The sequence below is a fragment of the Salmo salar genome, chromosome 28 (genome assembly GCF_965601325.2).
Source record: "Salmo salar chromosome 28, fSalSal1, whole genome shotgun sequence".
NCBI classification, from domain to species: Eukaryota; Metazoa; Chordata; class Actinopteri; order Salmoniformes; family Salmonidae; genus Salmo; species Salmo salar.
The window spans coordinates 30,739,559-30,759,940 of record NC_138318.1 but is presented as its reverse complement, the minus strand read 5'-3'; the positions used below and the strand labels follow the sequence as shown (position 1 = coordinate 30,759,940).

General features: G+C 39.8%; 1 protein-coding gene across 1 annotated transcript in view; it reads right to left on the bottom strand.

Moving 5' to 3' along the window:
- LOC106589815 (CUB and sushi domain-containing protein 1) overlaps nt 1-20,382 on the bottom strand; it is a 406,652-nt gene that overhangs the window by 211,452 nt on the left and 174,818 nt on the right. The window contains exons 6-10 of the mRNA XM_082970365.1: nt 15,506-15,618; nt 14,223-14,300; nt 5,520-5,601; nt 4,918-5,042; nt 2,813-2,934 (exon numbers count right to left, since the gene is read on the bottom strand). Coding sequence (XP_082826491.1) covers nt 2,813-2,934; nt 4,918-5,042; nt 5,520-5,601; nt 14,223-14,300; nt 15,506-15,618 — 520 coding nt within the window. The remainder of the gene's footprint in view (nt 1-2,812; nt 2,935-4,917; nt 5,043-5,519; nt 5,602-14,222; nt 14,301-15,505; nt 15,619-20,382) is intronic.

Here is a 20,382-nt window from a genome sequence, read left to right as displayed (position 1 = left end):
CTAGCTGCCCGGCCAAACTGAGAAATCAGGGGAGAATGGCCTAGGTCAGTGAGGTGACCAAGAACCCGATGATCACTCTGACAGAGCTCCAGAGTTCCTTTGTGGAGATGGGAGAACCTTCCAGAAGGACAACCATATGTTCAGCACTCCACCAATCAGGCCTTTATGGTAGAGTGGACAGACGGAAGCCACTCCTCAGTAAAAGGCACATGACAGCACGCTTGGAGTTTGCCAAAAAGCACCTAAAGGTGCTTGAAACCAAGATTGAATGCTTTGGCCTAAATGCCAACCGTCACTTTTGGAGGAAAGCAGGCACCGCTCATCATCTGGGCAATACCATCCTTACGGTGAAGAATGGTGGTGGCTACATCGTGCTGTGGGGATGTTTTTCAGTGGCAGAGACTGGGAGGGAAAGATGAACAGAGCAAAGTACAGAGAGATCCTTGATGAAAACCTGTTCAGGAAATCAGACTCGGGTCGAAAGTTCACCTTCCAACAGGACAACGACCCTAAGCACACAGCCAAGACAACGCAGGAGTAGCTTCGGGACAAGTCTTTTAATGTCCTTGAGAGGCCCAGCCAGAGCCCGGACTAGAACCCGATCGAACATCTCTGGAGAGACATGAAAATAGCTGTACAGTGACGCTCCCCATCCAACCTGACAGAGCTTGAGAGGTTCTGCAGAGAAGAATGGGAAAAACTCCCCAAATACAGGTGTGCTAAGCTTGTAGGTTTATACCCAAGAAGACTCGAGAGTGTAATCGCTGCCAAGGGTGCTTCAACAAAGTACTGAGTAAATGGTCTGAATACTTATGTAAATGTGATATTTACGTTTTTTTTAAACCTGTTTTGCTTTGTCATTATGGGGTATTGTGTGTAGATTAATGAGGGAAAAAACTCATATGTAATCAATTATAGAATAAGGCTCTAAGAAAATGTTCAAAAAGTTCAGGGGTCTGAATACTTTCTGAATGCATGTATACTAATGTGCCAATGACTAAATTCATTACTGAATTGATTATTGTCATATTCCTATTATTCTACTACATGATTCCATATGTACATTGTAGAATAATAATGAAGACATCAAAATGATGAAATAGCACATATGGAATCATGTCGTAATCATAGAGTGGTGTCTCTGAACATGAACTTCTGTATGATTCCATATGTGTTATTTCATAATTTTGATGTCTTCACTATTATTCTACAATGTAGAAAATAGTAATAATTAAGAAAAAGCCTTGAATGGGTAGGTGTGTCCAAACCTTTGACTGGGTACAGATGCCAGGTGATGCTGAAATACCCAGCTCAGGTTAGAGCATAACAAAAGTCCAATTGTGAGTCAAAACATTCATTCAGTGTCCACTGAATGTGCATTTAAGGTGCATTTTCCAAAATGCAATATTCCCTGACAGGTGCTATGTCAGTGACTCTTCAAAAAAAAAAAAACTCTCTGGTGTGTTTCAATAAGTATAAACAAGATAGTGAAAAAGAAGAACTGTCAGCTCACTATCCCAAGAGACTCTAGGATCTCTGCAATTTTCGAGTCTCTTTTTCAATGTTTTAAAACCCAAGTCAAAACCCATGTTTTCCACCAAGATAAAGGCTCACATGTTTCAATGATGACATGCCACAAATACGAGAAGGAAATAATGAACAGTTGACTTCCGCAGCAAGTAATAATTACAGGTAAAAACATCATTCAGAACAGTAATTGAATTACAAGACATGGACTACTTTTGGATAATTCTACAGTTTAGAATTTGCTAAACTAATTGAGAATAGGTTTAAGGAAAGGAACAAACGTATCAATTTGCACGGCAGACAGATAGGAAAATTTGACAGAACTCTGGCCTTCGGGAGACGATTTAAAGGTTGAACTCACTTAATGAATCCAACGTGAATCTCTAATGAACTGTACAGTAGTAGGTGCAAGATACCTCCATTGTTATCAGGTTTTTGCTGAATTGGGCATGCTGAATACCTGGGTGACAAGTCAAACTTTTAACAGCATTCTCAAACTACTTTGTAAAGTAATTTCTAGCTTGACTTAATTCACCCGAGTGCTGATCTCTGGCTGCACCAAGAAGGTGAAGTTCCATTAATTATGTTCATAGGGAGTTTTGGTTTTGGGTGGACAGTGTTAACGCCAGCATAACAAATACTGGTGGTCACATGCAGAAATTCATATGCATCAGAGATGCAGCAATTTACAGCCAAGTGACTAATTATTCATTTATAATCCTTTTGAAGCGTTCCATTTCCTTTAAGGCACTCCTTCTTGAACTATCCATAATTTACAGCAGAAGATATTAATTACTGTTTGTTTTAGCTTTAGTGCTCTGACCCCTACGTGGCACGAGGGATGTAAAAGACAAGTAGAAACCAGTAATTAAACCGTTTTAAGTGGGCCCTCTTTACAAAATAAGCTTTTTTTCTGTTAATTTCCCCATTATATTTGTTATGCTAATTTAGTGATTCTAATACCACTTGTATGCCAATGAACATAATGGAATTGCATTAATACCATAGCATAATCATAATTATGTGCTTGGATACCCCTTTCATTAGATGTCCTGTTGGTTCACTGTCACAATAAAATAGATTATCTTTCAACTACATCCAAAATAATGTGACATAGCCTCAACTTGCAAAATCCAACACAAACTGAGTTAAATTATTGAAGTTGAACCATTCACCTTGCAGAGAGACTCATTAGCACGGCTATGCATGCTGATAACTCACTATGATATAAAGAAAGAACATAAAAGGAAAGAAAGCAAAAAGAAAGAAAATAAATGTGACTCACCTTCCTATTGTCCAGTGCTGTTATAACCCAAACACAGTGGGCATTGTTGTCATACTGAACAGGGTAATTAGGAGAGGTGATGAAGCCCTTTGGTCCTCTTGAATTAGAACCACACGTTCTCGCTGTTGAAATAAAATACAAATACATTTATCAGACAAAAATAAGTAAATGCTACATTGGAAGGGAATACCTAGTCAGTTGCACCACAGAATGCATTCAACCTAAATGTATCTTCCGCATTTAACCAAACCACCCTGAATCAGAGAAGTGTGGGGGGCTGCCTTAATCGATGTCATCGGTGGCCGGGGAGCAGTTGTTGTTGGGGATTAACTGCCTTGCTCAGGGGCAGAACGGAAGATTTTTCCACATTGCTGGCTCGGGGATTCGAACCAGCAACCTTTGGGTTACTGCACCTAATTACTGAACATTTCATTACTCATTACTTAACGTTTATCCTGAAGATTGGTGAGTGAAATCATCAAGAGGTGAAGAAGCAGAGTCTGACATCACCCATTGTCTGGTTAAAATGACTGAAAATGATTAATTATGAAATCTCTGATGACTACGCCGTGTGCCTGTTAATTATCGAAGAGTCAGAGGGTTCTGAAGTTGGTAGAAAAAACTCCTAAACGAGCACATCCTTCATTCACAGGTCGGAAAAGCATTCTATAATTAACTCTAAATAATCACCTGGGATTATACATATCCGGGAGAGTACAGAGCAGCAGTGGATCTCTGGAGGCCTTTTAACTTCACATTTAATGGCTTCTACCTGGTACTTAGCTCCACATGGAGAGGGTGATGGTGGAGAGAGGTCTGGGGCGAGGGGGTAGTAGAGTGTTATTCTTAAAGGGTTTACCGGGCGACGCTGTGACAAAAAGTGTCTGGATCGATCAGTACTCCCCAGGAATGGTGCTAAGAAATTGTCAAACATGGTTACTCTTTCCTTCTGGATGGCTGACATACTGCCTCATTTCATTTTGATTAATGTCATCTGGAGGCCTGTGTCCTCTATGGCTTTGAAAGTTAGACCTCTGCGGATCTCACCTCCAGTGGGCATTAGCTGCCTGTACACACCAATAATACAACTGTGAGCCGATCATCAGTTACCATCAGTATAGCCACAACTGTAATTTACAGTTTGGTAGCACTTAACCTAACCTATATGGATTGCTATATATCTCCTGTGAAACAAAATAAAAAACATGTCATGCATGCTTCCCCTAAAAAACATGTCATGCATGCTTCCCCTAAAAAACATGTCACGCTCCCCTAAAAAACATGTCATGCATGCTTCCCCTAAAAAACATGTCACGCTCCCCTAAAAAACATGTCACGCTCCCCTAAAAAACATGTCATGCTTCCCCTAAAAAACATGTCATGCTTCCCCTAAAAAACATGTCATGCTTCCCCTAAAAAACATGTCATGCTTCCCCTAAAAAACATGTCACGCTCCCCTAAAAAACATGTCACGCTTCCCCTAAAAAACATGTCATGCTTCCCCTAAAAAACATGTCATGCTTCCCCTAAAAAACATGTCATGCTTCCCTAAAAAACATGTAATGTTTACCTAAAAAAACATGTCATGCTTACCTAAAAAAACATGTAATGTTTACCTAAAAACTACATGTCTCAATAAAGAAAGAAATAAAAATGCTTTTAAATCAAGGGGATTGAATCTTCAATAGCCTTTGTAAATTCCAGCTAAAGCCATGGTAATATGAGGAATGGAGAACATTCAAGTATTTGACCTGGCTAGTAGGTAACAGTTAAATCCTCTAAATACAATAATATCTGTACTGTCGTGCCTCACCATTAAACACCCCACACCCTCCTCACCACTGGTGACGAGGTGTGACATTGTACATCTTAATTTGACTGGTTTCTCACAGCAGGAAAATAATCCTGCAGCAACGGAAAATATGAATTATGTGAAATGTTTAAGTGGAAATGTAAACTTTAGAAGCCTTTTTAAACATTGAATACACTACAAGTTTTGGATTTACAAATACTCTGCCACAACAGTGTGATCAAATTAAGAGAACATATCTGTACCTACAGAAAGTGTTGCCATGGTAAAAGAGCCTGCCTGCGTTCACACTTACTGCGGCAGATAGGCCTGTGGTCACTCCATGCGGCCAACGTCTCTGTCACTCTCTGGCAAGTGATGCTCTTTGATCCCTGAAGCACATAGCTGTCATCACAGGAAAACTGGATGCTGGCTCCGACCCTGTAGGAATTGGAGAAACAAATGACCTGCCGCACAGAGCACGGCATCAGCCCCTAACTCCTCTATGCCTGTGACAGTCTTCCTTCTGTCAAATCTGCAACAAACAACATGGGATAAAAAGTTTTCTATTTCCACCAGTAGATTGCTATGGTGTGTTCCAAACAACCAAATGTAACTTTTTTTGGTCTGTGAACAAGTTCCCTCAATTTCTCAAATGTTTTTAGTTTTTAATGGTGATAAGTACATCTGCCTCCTTAACAAACCAGTAATGACCCTTGTTGAATTAAGGCATCTTCTCTAAGAGGGTCTTATCACCTATTGTGCGGGCCTAATTTCAGTCACTAATGGTGATGGCATAGCAGTGGGGGTTTAAAAATGCCTATTCCACACAGCAGGGATCGCCTTGATTAAAGCTGTTCCACACAGTTCCCAATTCACTGAGGCCAAACCTGATGAGAGTGAAGCAAAGGAACCCACTGAAAGTCTGAGCCCATCCTCTTCCCATTCTCTGGAATCCCAGGATCTGGACAAATGTCTGCTGCCATGCCCCCTTGGCTCACTACAGAAAGAGGATAAAGGTGGAATACAGAGTGGTGAGAAAAGAGGTACCAAATCTATTGAATTACTAGTGACAGATATTATAAAATAATACCATGAAAGTTATGCGCCTCAAGTGCACTGTATAGTCTGGGTAAGTCAAATGTAATGTGATAAGCTTGATTGTACAGTTTTTATGTCTAGTTGATTAATTGACAGTACAAAATATATACACAGATGGTTAGAAAAAAGGTTAAGAGTTTGCTATGGGATTATACAGAGGCTCGGATACTTTTAACAAAGGCCCATATTGATGCTCCATAACAAGTGCTGACAAGAATCGGAAAGGTATTATATTAGAAACACAGGGCCAGAAGCATGAGACAATGGTGACAAACAGCACTCTCACAATCATAGGATTAGAGCAATTAATCCTAATTTCATGTTCTAACAAGATCACGCTCCATTAGTCTCAATGAAAGGAAATGATTCCTCTATCGCTGCCATTAATTCAGAAGCCGTGAATGAATACAAAGATGAGTCCACTTACAGTTACTGCATATTTAGATCATTGGCAGTAAAATTATCAATGAAAACTTTGGGAGACAATTTGGTCTAATAATGGCTTTCAGAATAGAAATTGCATTGATCATTGTGCGCTGTTGCACTGAAAACATTCTAATGGCCATAACACAGACCGAAACAAATCATTACACCTAATCCCCCTCACAAAAGAGGTTTCTAACCTCAAGGGTATTTTCCTGTCACAACTTCAGCCGAAGTCGGCTCCTCTCCTTGTTCGGGCGGCGTTCGGCGATCGACGTCACCGGCTTTCTAGCCGTCACCGGCTTTCTAGCCATCGCCGCTCCATTTTTCATATTTCCATTTGTTTTGTCTTGTTCCATACACACCTGGTTTTCATTCCCTAATCACACTGCATGTATTTAGTCCTCTGTTCCCCTCCATGTCTTTGTGTGAAATTGTTTTATGTTATGTGGGTATTTGTCACGCGCCAGACTTTTGTTCATGTTCCGTGTTATGGGCACGTTTATGTACTTATGTGCTTTCGTTTTGGACCGGAATAAAAAGTGCGCCTGTTACTACAATCTGCTCTCCTGCACCTGACTTCGCCTCCCGTACACACCCGTAACATTTCCTGGTTAAATAAAGGTTTAATAAAAACATTACAAAGCAAAATGCATTGCATCTAACAGTCTTGGACAATACCCTGGATACAACTTTTAGTCTATTCTATCCTGCAATCTAATACACATTAAGTAATGTTAACATACACTGTGTAAAAAAGTGTACAAAACATTATGAACATGACAGACTGACCAGGTAAATCTAGGTGAAAGCTATGACCCCTTATTGATGCCAATCAAATCAAATTGTATTTGTCACATGCGCCGAATACAACAGATGTAGACCTTACCGTGAAATGCTTACTTACAAGCCCTTAACCAACAATGCAGTTTTAAGAAAATCCCTAAGAAAGTAAGAGATAATGATAACAAATAATTAAAGAGCAGCAGTAAATAACAATAGCGGGGCTATATACAGGGGGTACCGGTACAGAGTCAATGTTAATGTGCAGGGGGAACCGGTGTCGAGGTAATTGAGGTAATTATGTATATGTAGGTAGAGTTATTAAAGTTGCTATGCATAGATAATAACAGAGAGTAGCAGCAGCAATCAGCGAAGATGAAGGGGAGGAGACAGGTTAAATAATGATTTTTAAGCCTTGAGACATTTGAGACATGGATAGTGTATGTATGCCATTCAGAGGTTGAATGGGCAAGACAAAATATTTAAGTGCCTTTGAACGGGGTATGGTATTAGGCGCCAAGCACACCAGTTTGTGTCAAGAACTACAAGGCTGCTGGGTTTTTCACACTCAACAGTTTCCCGTGTGTATCAAGAATGGTCCACCACCCAAAGGACATCCATCCAACTTGACACAACTGTGGGAAGCATTGGAGTCAACATGGGCCAGCATCCCTGTGGAACGCTTTCGACACCTTGTAGAGTCCATGCCCCAACGAACTGAGGCTTTTCTGAAGGCAAAAGGGGGTGAAACTCAATATTAGGAAAGGTCTGTTTTGTACACTCAGTGTATGTTAGTATATGCACAATTGCAAATTTACATAACAAGGTAAGAAAATGGTCATACAATTTATAGAACAAGAGTTGGATAGGTGCATTTATCAAAAGAACAATAATCTTTTATAGTGAACTTGATTATAAGCTTTTCTTAAAGAGAAATAAATGAACAGGTGGGTCAACAGCTATAGAAATAAAACAGTCTCTACAAGTAAATGTTTCATCATAACATTTGTATGGGTTGCATTCAGATATGAAATATGTATTTCCACCTTGTGATGACAGGAGCTTTAATGATTCACTGCTCGTGGCAATATAACGAAAACAAACTGTGAAAAGGTCATGCTTCATAGCATATCCTCTTCCACCATTCCTGTGCCAGTGTGTGTTTGTGTTCTCACCTTAATTTCTGCATCATTCTGTCACATAACCTCAGTTTGTTTACGGGCCCAGAACCACATTAGGTCAGCTTACACATCATTTTAACTTGGTCACAAAAAGCTGGTGCAAAAGGCATTGGAAAAAAAGAATACTTTTTTTGTTGCCCTTTTTCCATCCATTCCTTTTGATGCACTGCACAGTAATCACAGACTACAGAATCCTTTCATACTTTAACCAATTTATATGAGTGAACTCTCAATGTAGCGTGTGGCTTTGGTTTAAGTGACCATTACTTTCTATAAAAGATCAACATGCTACATGCGAGAAATCGTATATTGGAGGATACGTATAGATGTAGGATTTTTATTTGAACCAGTATGCCACAGCAGGAAAGTAATCCTGCAGCAACAGGAAATGTGGATTATAATTAATGGTAATTTTTTGTAGGGGTTGATACATTGTTTGTTAGGGCAAATAAAGTCTGACATTTGAAAGCCTTTTTAAACCTTGAATACACTATAAGAGTGATCAAATTAAAATCATACAAGTGCATTTGAGAATGTATTAACCGTATCTCATGAAATCCAGTGCAATAATAATGCTAAAATGTTCATTTCAAGCCAAGGTCAGAGAATGTGTTAATGGGATGAGCGGCATGGACAGCCATTTCTATCCCTTTTGATCAACTGTCATGTCTTTCTGTTTGATGTTGTCTTCAAATGTCACCTCCTGTGAATCCTGATATTAGTTTTAAAAGTTCCACCATCCAATCAAAGCTTTTGTCCAGCTTACTGATGTGCTGTTTGCACCACCATTTCTGTTTCCTGTCCTGCCCAATGATAATCTTACTCCACTTTTCTGTGTTAGGACTTTGGTTTGAAAATGAAAAGGATCATGACTTTACTTTCATACTAGTTTTATTTCTTATGTTAATAAAGCTATTTTGTCGGTCAGCGTGTTTTTTAGCAGGGAATTTATAACAAGGAGAACTACAACATAGCATCCATTCCTCTCACAGCCTCCCCACTTCGACACTTCTCTAGACTACTGTTATAATCAATGATGAAGCCCACATAGCTCACTTCTGCTGCGAAAGGTAAACTTCCCACTCCGCCAATGGCTGCTGGACTACTATCATTCAAGATCCCCGGATTGGCTTCTTTAAGATAAATATTTGGGTACTGTCACCGATAACAAACTGAACTTTGCTGCACACACAGATACCAATTTGTAAAACCCTTGTATTTTCTGAGAGTGATTTCATTATAAATTTAACTACAGTGACTATATTTTATAGATTTGTTCATCTGTTTTAACTGTTTCCATGGCTGCCTAGTTTGGGATTTGAAGTAAACACCAATGATTGGAAAAGACTGAATATGCTTGTGATGGTATTCAGTGAGGTCATCATGATACAACAGACAGCACTCAGAAATGTTCACGTACTACAGTATCTAATACAGTATCTACTACAATATCTACGACAGTATCTACAGTATCTACTACAGTATCTACTGTATCTACTACAGTATCTACGATGGTATCTACAGAATCTACTACAGTACCTACAGTATAGTATCTACTGTAGATACAGTACCTACTACAGTATCTTCTACAGTATTACTACAGTATCTTCTACACAATCTTCTACAGTATCTACATTATCTTCTACAGTATCAACTACAGTATATTCTATAGTTTCTACAGTATCTACTACAGTATATACAGTATCTCCTATAGTATCTTATGCAGTATATACCACCTCTTCTACAGTATCTAATTCAGTATCTATTACAGTATCTACAGTATATTCTACAGTATATTCTACAGTATCTACTACAGTATCACCAGTATCTTCTACAGTACCTACAGTATCTTCTACAGTATCTACTACAGTATCTAAAGTATCTCCTACAGTATCTACTACAGGATTTACAGTTTACAGTATCTTCTACAGTCTCTACATTATCTTCTACAGTACTACAGTATCGACGATGGTATCTACAGTATCTACTACAGTACCTAAAGTATCTACTGTAGATACAGTATCTTCAACAGTATCTTCTACAGTATTTACTACAGTATCTTCTACAGTATTTTCTACACTACCTACATTATCTTCTACAGTATCAACTACAGCATATTCTATATCTTCTACTACAGTATATACAGTATCTTCTATAGTATCTTATGCAGTATATACATTACCTTATACAGCATCTACTTCAGTATCTATTACAGTATATACAGTATATTATACAGTATGTACTACAGTATCACCAGTATCTTCTACAGTATCTAGTATCTTCTATAGTATCTAAAGTATATCCTACAGTATCTACTACAGTATTTACAGTTTCTACAGTATCTTCTACAGTGTCTACATGATCTTCTACAGTATCTACAGTACCTACTACAGTATATACAATGTCAACTACAATATATAGTGTCTACTACAGTATCTACTACAGTATCAACAGTATATTCTACAGTATCTACAGTATCTTCTACAGTATATACTACAGTATCTACTATAGTATCTACTAAGTATGTACAGTGTCTACTACAATATATATTGTATCTACTACAGTATCTACAGTATCTTCTACAGTATTTACTACAGTATCTTCTACAGGATCTACTAAAGTATCTAGTACAGTACTACAGTATCTTCTACAGTATCTACGGTATATTCTAAAGTATCTACTACAGTCTCTACAGTATCTTCTACAATATCTACAGTATCTTCTACAGTATCTACTACAGTATCTACAGTATCTTCTACAGTATATACTACAGTATCTACAGGAGCTACAGTATCTACTACAGTATCTACAGTATCTACGGTATGTATTACAGTATATACTACAGTAGTCAACATTATCTTCTACAGTATCTACAGTGTCTACTACAGTATGTACTGTATCTACTACAGTATGTACTGTATCTACTACAGTATCTTCTACAGTATCTACTACAGTATCTACTATAGAATCTACTATAGAATCTACAGTGTCTACTACAGTATCTACAGTATCTACTACTGTAGCTACTATACTACAGTATCTATAGTGTCTACAGTACATACTACAGTATCTATAGTATCTACTACAGAATCAACTTTGGTTTTAGTGTGTCGCAGCCGGCCGTGACCGGGAGATCCATGAGGCAGCGCACAATTGGCCCAGCATTGTCCAGTTAGGGGAGAGTTTGGCCGGCTGGGTTGTCCTTGTCCCATCGCGCTCTAATGACTCCTGTGGCGGGCTGGGCGCAATGCATGCTGACACGGTCGCCAGGTGTACGGTGTTCCCTCCGACACTTTGGTGTTCCTGACTTCCAGGTTAAGCGAGCATTGTGTCAAGAAGCAGTGCGGCTTGGCGAGGTCGTGTTTCAGAGGACGCACAGCTCTCAACCTTCGCCTCTCCCGAGTCCGTACGGGAGTTGCAGTGATGGGACAAGACTGTAACTACCAATTGGACATCACAACATTTTTGTTTATCCAGTCGGATAAACAAACTGTTGCTTCTTTTTGTATCACATGATTTCCAATGATAAAACTGGGGGGGAAATGCAATTTCAGAATGTGGGGGGGCATGTCCCCAGTGAAAGTTGCGCCCCTGGTATCTACAGTATCTACTACTGTACAGTATCTAGTATGTATTAGGTAAAGCTAAGACAATTTTAGATAGTGACCACTGTAGCTTGAATAACAAACTTCTTCCTTTAGGCCTGCAGGTTTATGCTACCCAACGTTAATCACAATAGAACAAAGAACTCTTTCATCCCACATGCAATCAATCTGCTAAACTTGTGCAGGTAGAGGTGCTTCTTTTGATCGGGAATTGGAGACCATCAAAAGGAAGGGTAATTAATAACCACACACTATTGTAGTCTCCCACAGATAATAGCAAGATTTCGACCAGAAGGTTTTCGCCAGGACTTCAACCGTAGCCTGGCAAAGACCTTCTGGTCGAAATTCTGCAATAAACTGTGGAAGCATTTATTACCCTTCTATATTATGTTGTTATCCTAAGTATTGGATCTAGTCTAGTTTTTAAAAGCTGGCAAACAATTTACAGAGGTGGGCAGCCAGTTTGGATCAGTATCAATTCATTCTTGGTCCAATGGGGATACCCCACACAGGCTCCACACTGTGTAGGTGGTTGGAATTTTTACCCCGTGAAAAATGAGAAGCCACCTCGGTGATCAATGTCAGACGTCTTTCCAGCCATCAGCAAAATTGACAAAAAAAATCTGCTTTTTCAATGAAGATTAAAAGAATTCCAACTGAAATGTAGCTGTAGTAATTAGATGTCTTGGAGGATATTAGGAGAAGGCTGGCTATACATCCGGGGTTTGGCCAGAGTGCATGATTTTACACCTCTGCTCTTTAAATAAGCACCATGGGATCTTTAATGACCACAGTGAGTCAGGACCTGAGCTTAATCCCTCATCTTAAAGCGTCTGGTGATGGTGATAATATGCATATTCATATATGAATGACCACATCAATTCTGCCTTTGCAGAATTTAGAATGTTTTAATGGCAGTTAAGAGTTACAAACTTGGTTAATAATATACCTGAGCCTATTGATGAGCCTATTGATGCTATTCAAGTATATCAAGTGGACTTGTTTCATACCCTGCATTATGTTGCCCAGCGTCACAAAATAGTGTTTTTATAATTGCTATTTGTTTATCCATCAAATCAAATCAAATCAAATGTATTTATATAGCCCTTCTTACATCACCTGATATTTCAAAGTGCTGTACAGAAACCCAGTCTAAAACCCCAAACAGCAAGCAATGCAGGTGTAGAAGCAGGATCCAGGATCTAATATCACCATATATTATACCTAAAATGTAAATTCCAGATTAGAAATGGTGCCTCACTTTTGCAAAGTCAGCCATTTAGTAACATTGATTGCAATAGAACATGCTTTATGAAGCATAGCATGGAACAAATTATTAATACAATTTAATGTGGTGTTAAAGAGGGGGTTGTTTTCCCCATACCATTATAGATAGCATCAAGGGCATCTTTTGGAAAACACATTATGGAAATTGTGCAAACATTAAATGCTAAGCAAACATTCTAAATTGGATTATGGTATGTGTGTACATATGGATGTGTGAAAATCATCATGATCAATTATGCACAGAATTATGTGTGATAGCTACTCATGTCTAACTGATAATCAAACATATTACCACTTTTAAAAAATATCTATCAAAAAAATACTATGACCTTAATAGTATGGAGAAATTTCTTCCCTGGAAACTCAGTAGTGGTACTAGCTGGGTTTGAAATGCATTTTGGGCCACTAGCCAGTGTGAATGAAAAAAGTTCACTGCATTTCTTGTAACAGCGTTTTGATCAAAGGTGGTTATTTGTCATGTCAAAGAGATTGTATGTGCACATACATACAGATGTAGGATCTTAATTTGATCACCCACTTTGACATTTCAGACATGATTTTCCCTTAAGGAAACTGTAGCAACCACTACAAAAATGTCCATTATTTAATAATATAATAATAACATGATAATTCACATTTCCTGTTGCTGCAGGTTAATTTTCATGCTGTAGCAAACTGGCTCAAATTAAGATCCTCCATCTGTATCCATACACACATCACATCGGGAACCACCTGATCACCATGCATACGCATACGTCAGACTGGGTGGATTTCGTGGATTTAGTATATAATAAATCTGGCAGATAAAATCTGTTAGTATACCCCCTGGGTAATGAATAGCAATTGTGCAATAGAATTATGCACATATTTACATTGATCATATAACTGTCAATGGACCCAAACAGATGGCATGAATTTTTACACGAAGAGGGCTTGTCCAATGTATGTGGAGATCCGTAGGATGAAATATCACTCAGTTTGACTTAACTTTGTAAGAAAACCTACTTCGTTTGACTCTGTAGCTTCTGCAACAGCTAATGGGGATCCGAATAAAATACTAAATACCACATCCTAAATACTTATCGTAATTTAAAATGCTTATCATAAGTGTACATTTCTGGACTGTTTGGACTGCCTGGGGAAAGAAAATACTATTTAAGATATGCTTGATTTTATGATAGTGCAATTACAAATGTAATGTGGATAAAAACGGAACCTCGTGAGCATAAGAAAGTACTTACAAACTGCATTTTTGTGGTTTGTGTCTTTGCTTGGAAGCATTTTCACCCCTCTTGACTTTAGCTCAATGGCCTTTTTCACTGTTGGAGAGAGAAAATAGCGCACATTATAATCCATTTATGTAATTAGCATATATGATATATTATTATTATATTAATTAGCAAAACACCCTAAGAGCAAAGGCTGAAAGAAAATCTGTGACACAATGTGCAAACACTTCTGTGAGATTCCTTGCTATGCAAGCAGCTTCCCTCTCTCTCTCTCTGTCCCTCCCTGCCTCCCCAAAATCCTTTGAAGATGGGGTTTACTGTAGAAGTTCACAAGCAGAGATGTCAAGCTGTCCTCCAGGTGATTGCAGAGGGCCAGGATGGTGCCAATGTGCCCAGGCTTCCGTGCTCTTGCAAGTTGGAATTTATTGGGATGACTCATGCACTGTAGGCAGCTCTGCAGGGTAGTCACTAGCTGGCACAGCCACAAAGTTATAAAATCTGATTTTAAACCTAACCCTAACCTTAACCCCACTGCTAACCTTATATCCAAGCAAATGTTTGTTTTTATGATTTTTTACGATGTATAGCCAATTTTGACTTTGCAGCTGGCCCATCTAGTGGAGATCGCTCAGCTCTGCCTCCAGGACAAGATTCATCCCAATAAACGTCAACCAGCCTTATTGGGTATGTGTTATTTAGTCTTTATGGATCAGCACAGGAGTCATTTGTTTTGCAGGGCCAGCTTGTGAATAGTGGTGGCCACACAGTCACCTAACACCACTGGGCTCAGTACCCAGCAGGCAGTGCACTGGATGCGTAGCCTGCATTTGTGTCAATTTGTATTTGGATACAACTCGGAATCTAATCTGGTAATTATGTCATGCAGGGAAGCTAATTAAACCATGAGAAAGCTGAAATAGGTTCAGTGTGAGTTATCCTCTCTCCAGTATGACTTCAAATATGTATTTTAATTTTACCGGAAAATACACACAAATCCTAATAATTGGAATATAATGTGCAGACTGGGTTTAGTTTCCCAACTCTCTTTTAGTCAGAAGTATCTTAGACTACACTTAGTGACTAAGCCTGGAGGGCCTCAAGCCGTGTTGAACTTCGTCAAAAGAAACCAGAGAAATACCTATGCATATACCTGCGAACCGTGTGCTGGCAGAATTCAGGCCAGGCCAAGATGTCATGTTTAGCTGAACTCTGGCAAAGAACTCACTGCCATGTGCACTGACGACTGCCTGCAATGGGAAGGGATCTCTCCTAGCCCTCCGACACTGACCCCTTACCTTGGTACTGGGCACTAAATCCTTTCCGTCGATGGTTGCTGTCAGATGTGAAATGTAGCCGTAGCCAGTTCTTGCTGCTGATGACGGGGGAAGGTAGATTCATACCGGTCAGCCTAGAAGAAAATAAGATTCTAATTTCAACCAAGTGACCCAACACCTCCATCAAAATGAAACACATGGGCTGCTGTTAGTAACAATGGAACATATGCACTGCATGACTTCAGGAGTCATTACAGAGTGAATGAACTGGTAGGAATGGTAAGAGTACATACCAGATCAAATGGTTAATATAAGAACATTAGTGTTGTAAAATCACACACATGGTTTACTCCAGCCTGAGTTATACAATGTCATACTCAATTCAAAAGCAGTTTGTTTTATATTTTGCAGGGTTAACTTAGCTGCTCTAGCCCATTTACTTCACAGATGCCTTGAGTTATCATCACACATTTTTATATATTTTCAGAATGGCTGTATTGCTCCATTCTGCTGGTTTAAATGGTTTAACAACAAGCTAAGTGCATATCCCACAGCGTGCAACCATGTGCATTAACTTTCTGTGTCTGGTTTGTGTTTGGAAGCATGGATGCTCAAATTGGAGGATTAAGAACCCTGGAGGATGAAGAACGCTGGAGGAAGAAGAACGCTGGAGGATGAAGAACCCTGGAAGATGAAGAACCCTGAAGGATGAAGCATGGTGGAGGATGAAGAACCCTGGGGGATGAAGAACCCTGGAATATATAGAACCCTGGATGAAGAACCTTGGAGTATAAAGAACCCTGGAGTATAAAGACCCTGGATGAAGAACCTTGGAGGATGAAGAACCTTGAAGGAGGAAGAACCCTGGAGTATAAAGAACCCTGGATGAAGAACCTTGGAGGAGGAAGAACCCTGGATGAAGAACCCTGGATGAAGAACCCTGGATGAAGAACCCTGGAGTATAAAGAACCCTGGATGAAGAACCTTGGAGGATGAAGAACCCTGGAGTATAAAGAACCCTGGACAAAGAACCTTTGAGGACGAATAACCTTGAAGGAGGAAGAACCCTGGAGTATAAAGAACCCTGGATGAAGAACCTTGGAGGATGAAGAACCCTGGAGTATAAAGAACCCTGGACAAAGAACCTTTGAGGACGAATAACCTTGAAGGAGGAAGAACCCTGGAGTATAAAGAACCCTGGATGAAGAACCTTGGAGGAGAAAGAACCCTGGATGAAGAACCGTGGGGGATGAATAACCCTGGATGAAAAACCCTGGATGAAGAACCCTGGATGAAGAACCCTGGGTGATGAAGAACCCTGGAGTATAAAGAACCCTGGATGAAGAACCCTGGGGGATGAAGAACCCTGGAGTATAAAGAACCCTGGATGAAGAACCCTGGAGGATGAAGAACCCTGGAGGATGAAGAACCCTTGAGTATGCATTATACATCTGGGTTCTACTTTTGATTTTTTTTTTTCTGAGTTATTGTATTAGTGTAAAATAATATAATTTTCACATTTGTTGAGCACGCAATATAGCTGGGTATTTGTATTATTTATTTGATACAGTCTTTTTTGCTCATTATCAAGGGTACCAATAATTTGGGAGGTGACAGTACAGTTATCTTTCAAATCAATCTTTACCGACATGCTGTGCTATCTGTATTTCCCGATCATAATGAAGTCTTTATGGGAAGCAGCTTTGGTGATGGAGTGGGTCGCTGCAGGTGAAGCAATTTAGGTAAAGTACCTCAGACCATGGACACATGATTGTTCCACCAACACCTCAGGCATTTTAGTTACACAAGTCCAGTTCAATCTCTGTTTATTTCAATAGCCTCCAAGCAACTGAAACCAATACCTGTTCATTAGCCAACTCTTAAATCTTCACAAACAGTACTAAAAACACAGTGGTTATTTCAAGTACAGCAGCAATTTCCTTTTAATTCTTGCTCCTTTTCCTTGTGCCTTGTATTGGAAGACCTTTTGCCTTATTTCTACACAGACTGCCTCTTCCTCTCAGCCTAGTTTTCACACTCCAATGAACAACACTGTTAAAAGAGAAATTGAGAAAAAACCCAAACACCACTCAGCAGTAATTGCTATTCGCTCACTGTCCTGTGCCAACTCTGGCTGGACCTTCAAACCAAGACAATGCAAGGGAGGATTTGTAAGAATGAAATGTATGATCTATCTATTTTACAATCATTAAAATCCTTGTTTGTCAATCTATTTTACATTATGGGGCTATAAGGTTATAATGGCTTTATAACCTTATAATTTGATTGAGTAGTGGTAGTTATGAGATCAGAAAACCAATGTGAAGTGGTTGCAAAACTTAAAAGAAAAGGAGGGCTTTTATTTTATACAGTAGTTATTATATTGTTAATTCAGCTTTTATTTTATGCAGTAGTTATTATATTGTTAATTCAGCTTTAGAAACACAATGTATGAAAGGTCATGAGGACAAACATATCTGCACTGATGACTTTTACTAGTATTTGATGACAATGGAGAGCCTTCCACGCACATTCTACACATCGTCACATGACAAAATCCCATGGATTAAATATAATAACGTTTTGATCACACTTCAAGGCACAACAATTTCTCAACTGTTGGACACTACACTCTTAGAAAAAAGGGTTCCAAAAGGGTTCTTTGGCTGTCCCCATAGAATAATAATTTTTGGTTCCAGGTAGAACCCTTTTGGGTTCCACGTAGAACCCTCTGTAAAGGTTCTACATGGAACCCAAAAGGGTTCTACCTGGAACCAAAAAGGGTTCTTCAGAGGGTTCTTCTATGGGGACAGAAGAAGAACCCTTTTAGATTCTAGATAGCACTTTTTTTTTCTAAGAGTGTACCTTACAATGGTTGTGCAAAACTTGCTGTCCATACACATTAATCAGAAATATCTGTTGTCACACATGAGGTGTCAAATGCATTCAACATCCATTATTCTGCCTGAGAGTTTATAAGACCTCGATCACCTTCAAAACTTTTTTGCACAATAACATGATTGGCATGACAGCTGACAAATAGAGCCATACATGGAGGGAGTTGGGTCATTGTGGCTTCTGTCAAATACAGTATGTTTATGATGATCATATCCTAGTCTGAACTTAATTGGTTAAAGGGTGTCATGTGACATAATTTGTCGCCATGGAAGCACTTGACACATCTCCTTCATATCCATTGCTAAGTGACTAATGATGCTCCAGGGACACAATTGATACTCATACTGTATTATGTGCTGTGTAATTTATAGTGGAACTGAGAGTGTTTTAACTGCTTTGCAGATATGAAACAAACAGAAAGTCATAATATCAGTCAAAAATATAAAATACCAGTTTATGCTACAAAACCAACTTTATAAGAGGTTTTAAAAATACATTTAAAAAACATTGCTGCCTCCATTCGTGATGCACTGTTTAATTTTCAATGACACAATATTTTGGAAAAAAACAGACACATTTAACTAAGGCTAGGAATTTATCCTCTTTTCGAGGCAAGCAACACTGAAGCATGCACGAGAGCACCAGCTGTTCTGGATGACTGTGTGATAACGCTCTTGGTAGCCGATGTGAACAAAACCTTTAAACAGGTCAACATTCACAAAGCCGCTGGGCCAGACGGATAACCAGGATGTGCACTCAAAGCATGCGCAGACCAACTGTCAAATGTCTTCACTGACATTTTCAACCTCTCCCTGACTAAGTCTGTAATACCTACATGTTTCAAGCAGACCACCATAGTCCCTGTGCCGTCGGTAGCCATGAAGTGCTTTGAAAGGCTGGTCATGGCTCACATCAACAGCATCCTCCCGGACACCCGGGACCCACTCCAATTCGCATACCGCCCCAACAGATCCACAGATGATGCAATCTCAATCGCACTCCACACTGCCCTTTCTCACCTGGACAAAAGGAACACCTATGTGAGAATGCGGTACACTGACTACAGCTCAGTGTTCAACACCATAGTGCCCACGAAGCTCATCACTAAGCTAAGGACTCTGGGACTAAACACCTCCCTCTGCAACTGGATCCTGGACTTCCTGATGGGCCGCCTCCAGGTGGTAAGAGTAGGCAGCAACACGTCTGCCACGCTGATCCTTAACACTGGGGCCCCTCAGGAGTGTGTACTTAGTCCGCTCCTGTATTCCCTGTTCACCCATGACTCCGTGGCAAAACACGACTCCAACACCATCATTAAGTTTGCTGACGACACAACAGTGGTAGGCCTGATCACCGACAACAATGAGACAGCCAATAGGAAGGAGGTCAGAGAACTGGCAGTGTGGTGCCAGGACAACAACCTCTCCCTCAAAGTGAGCAAGACAAAGGAGCTGATCGTGGACTACAGGAAAAGGCGGGCCGAACAGGCCCCCATTAACATTGACGGGGCTATAGTGGAGCGGGTCGAGAGTTTCAAGTTCCTTGGTGTCCACATCACCAATGAACTATCATGGTCCAAACATACCAAGACAGTTGTGAAGAGGGCACGACAAAACCTTATCCCCCTCAGGAGACTGAAAAGATTTGGCATGGCTCCCCAGATCTTCTAAAGGTTCTACAGCTGCCCCATCGAGAGCATCCTGACCGGTTGCATCACCGCCTGGTATGGCAATTGCTCGGCATCTGACCGTAAGGCGTTACAGAGGGTATAGCAAATGGCCAAGTACATCACTGGGGCCAAGCTTCCTGCCATCCAGGACCTATATAATAGCCGCTGTCAGAGGAAAGCCCATAAAATTGTCAGAGACTCCAGAACACCCAAGTTAAAGACTGTTTCTCTGCTACCGCACGGCAAGCATTACCGGAGCATCAAGTCTAAGACCAAAAAGCTCCTCAACAGCTTCTACCCCCAAGACTGCTGAACAATTAATAAAATAAAA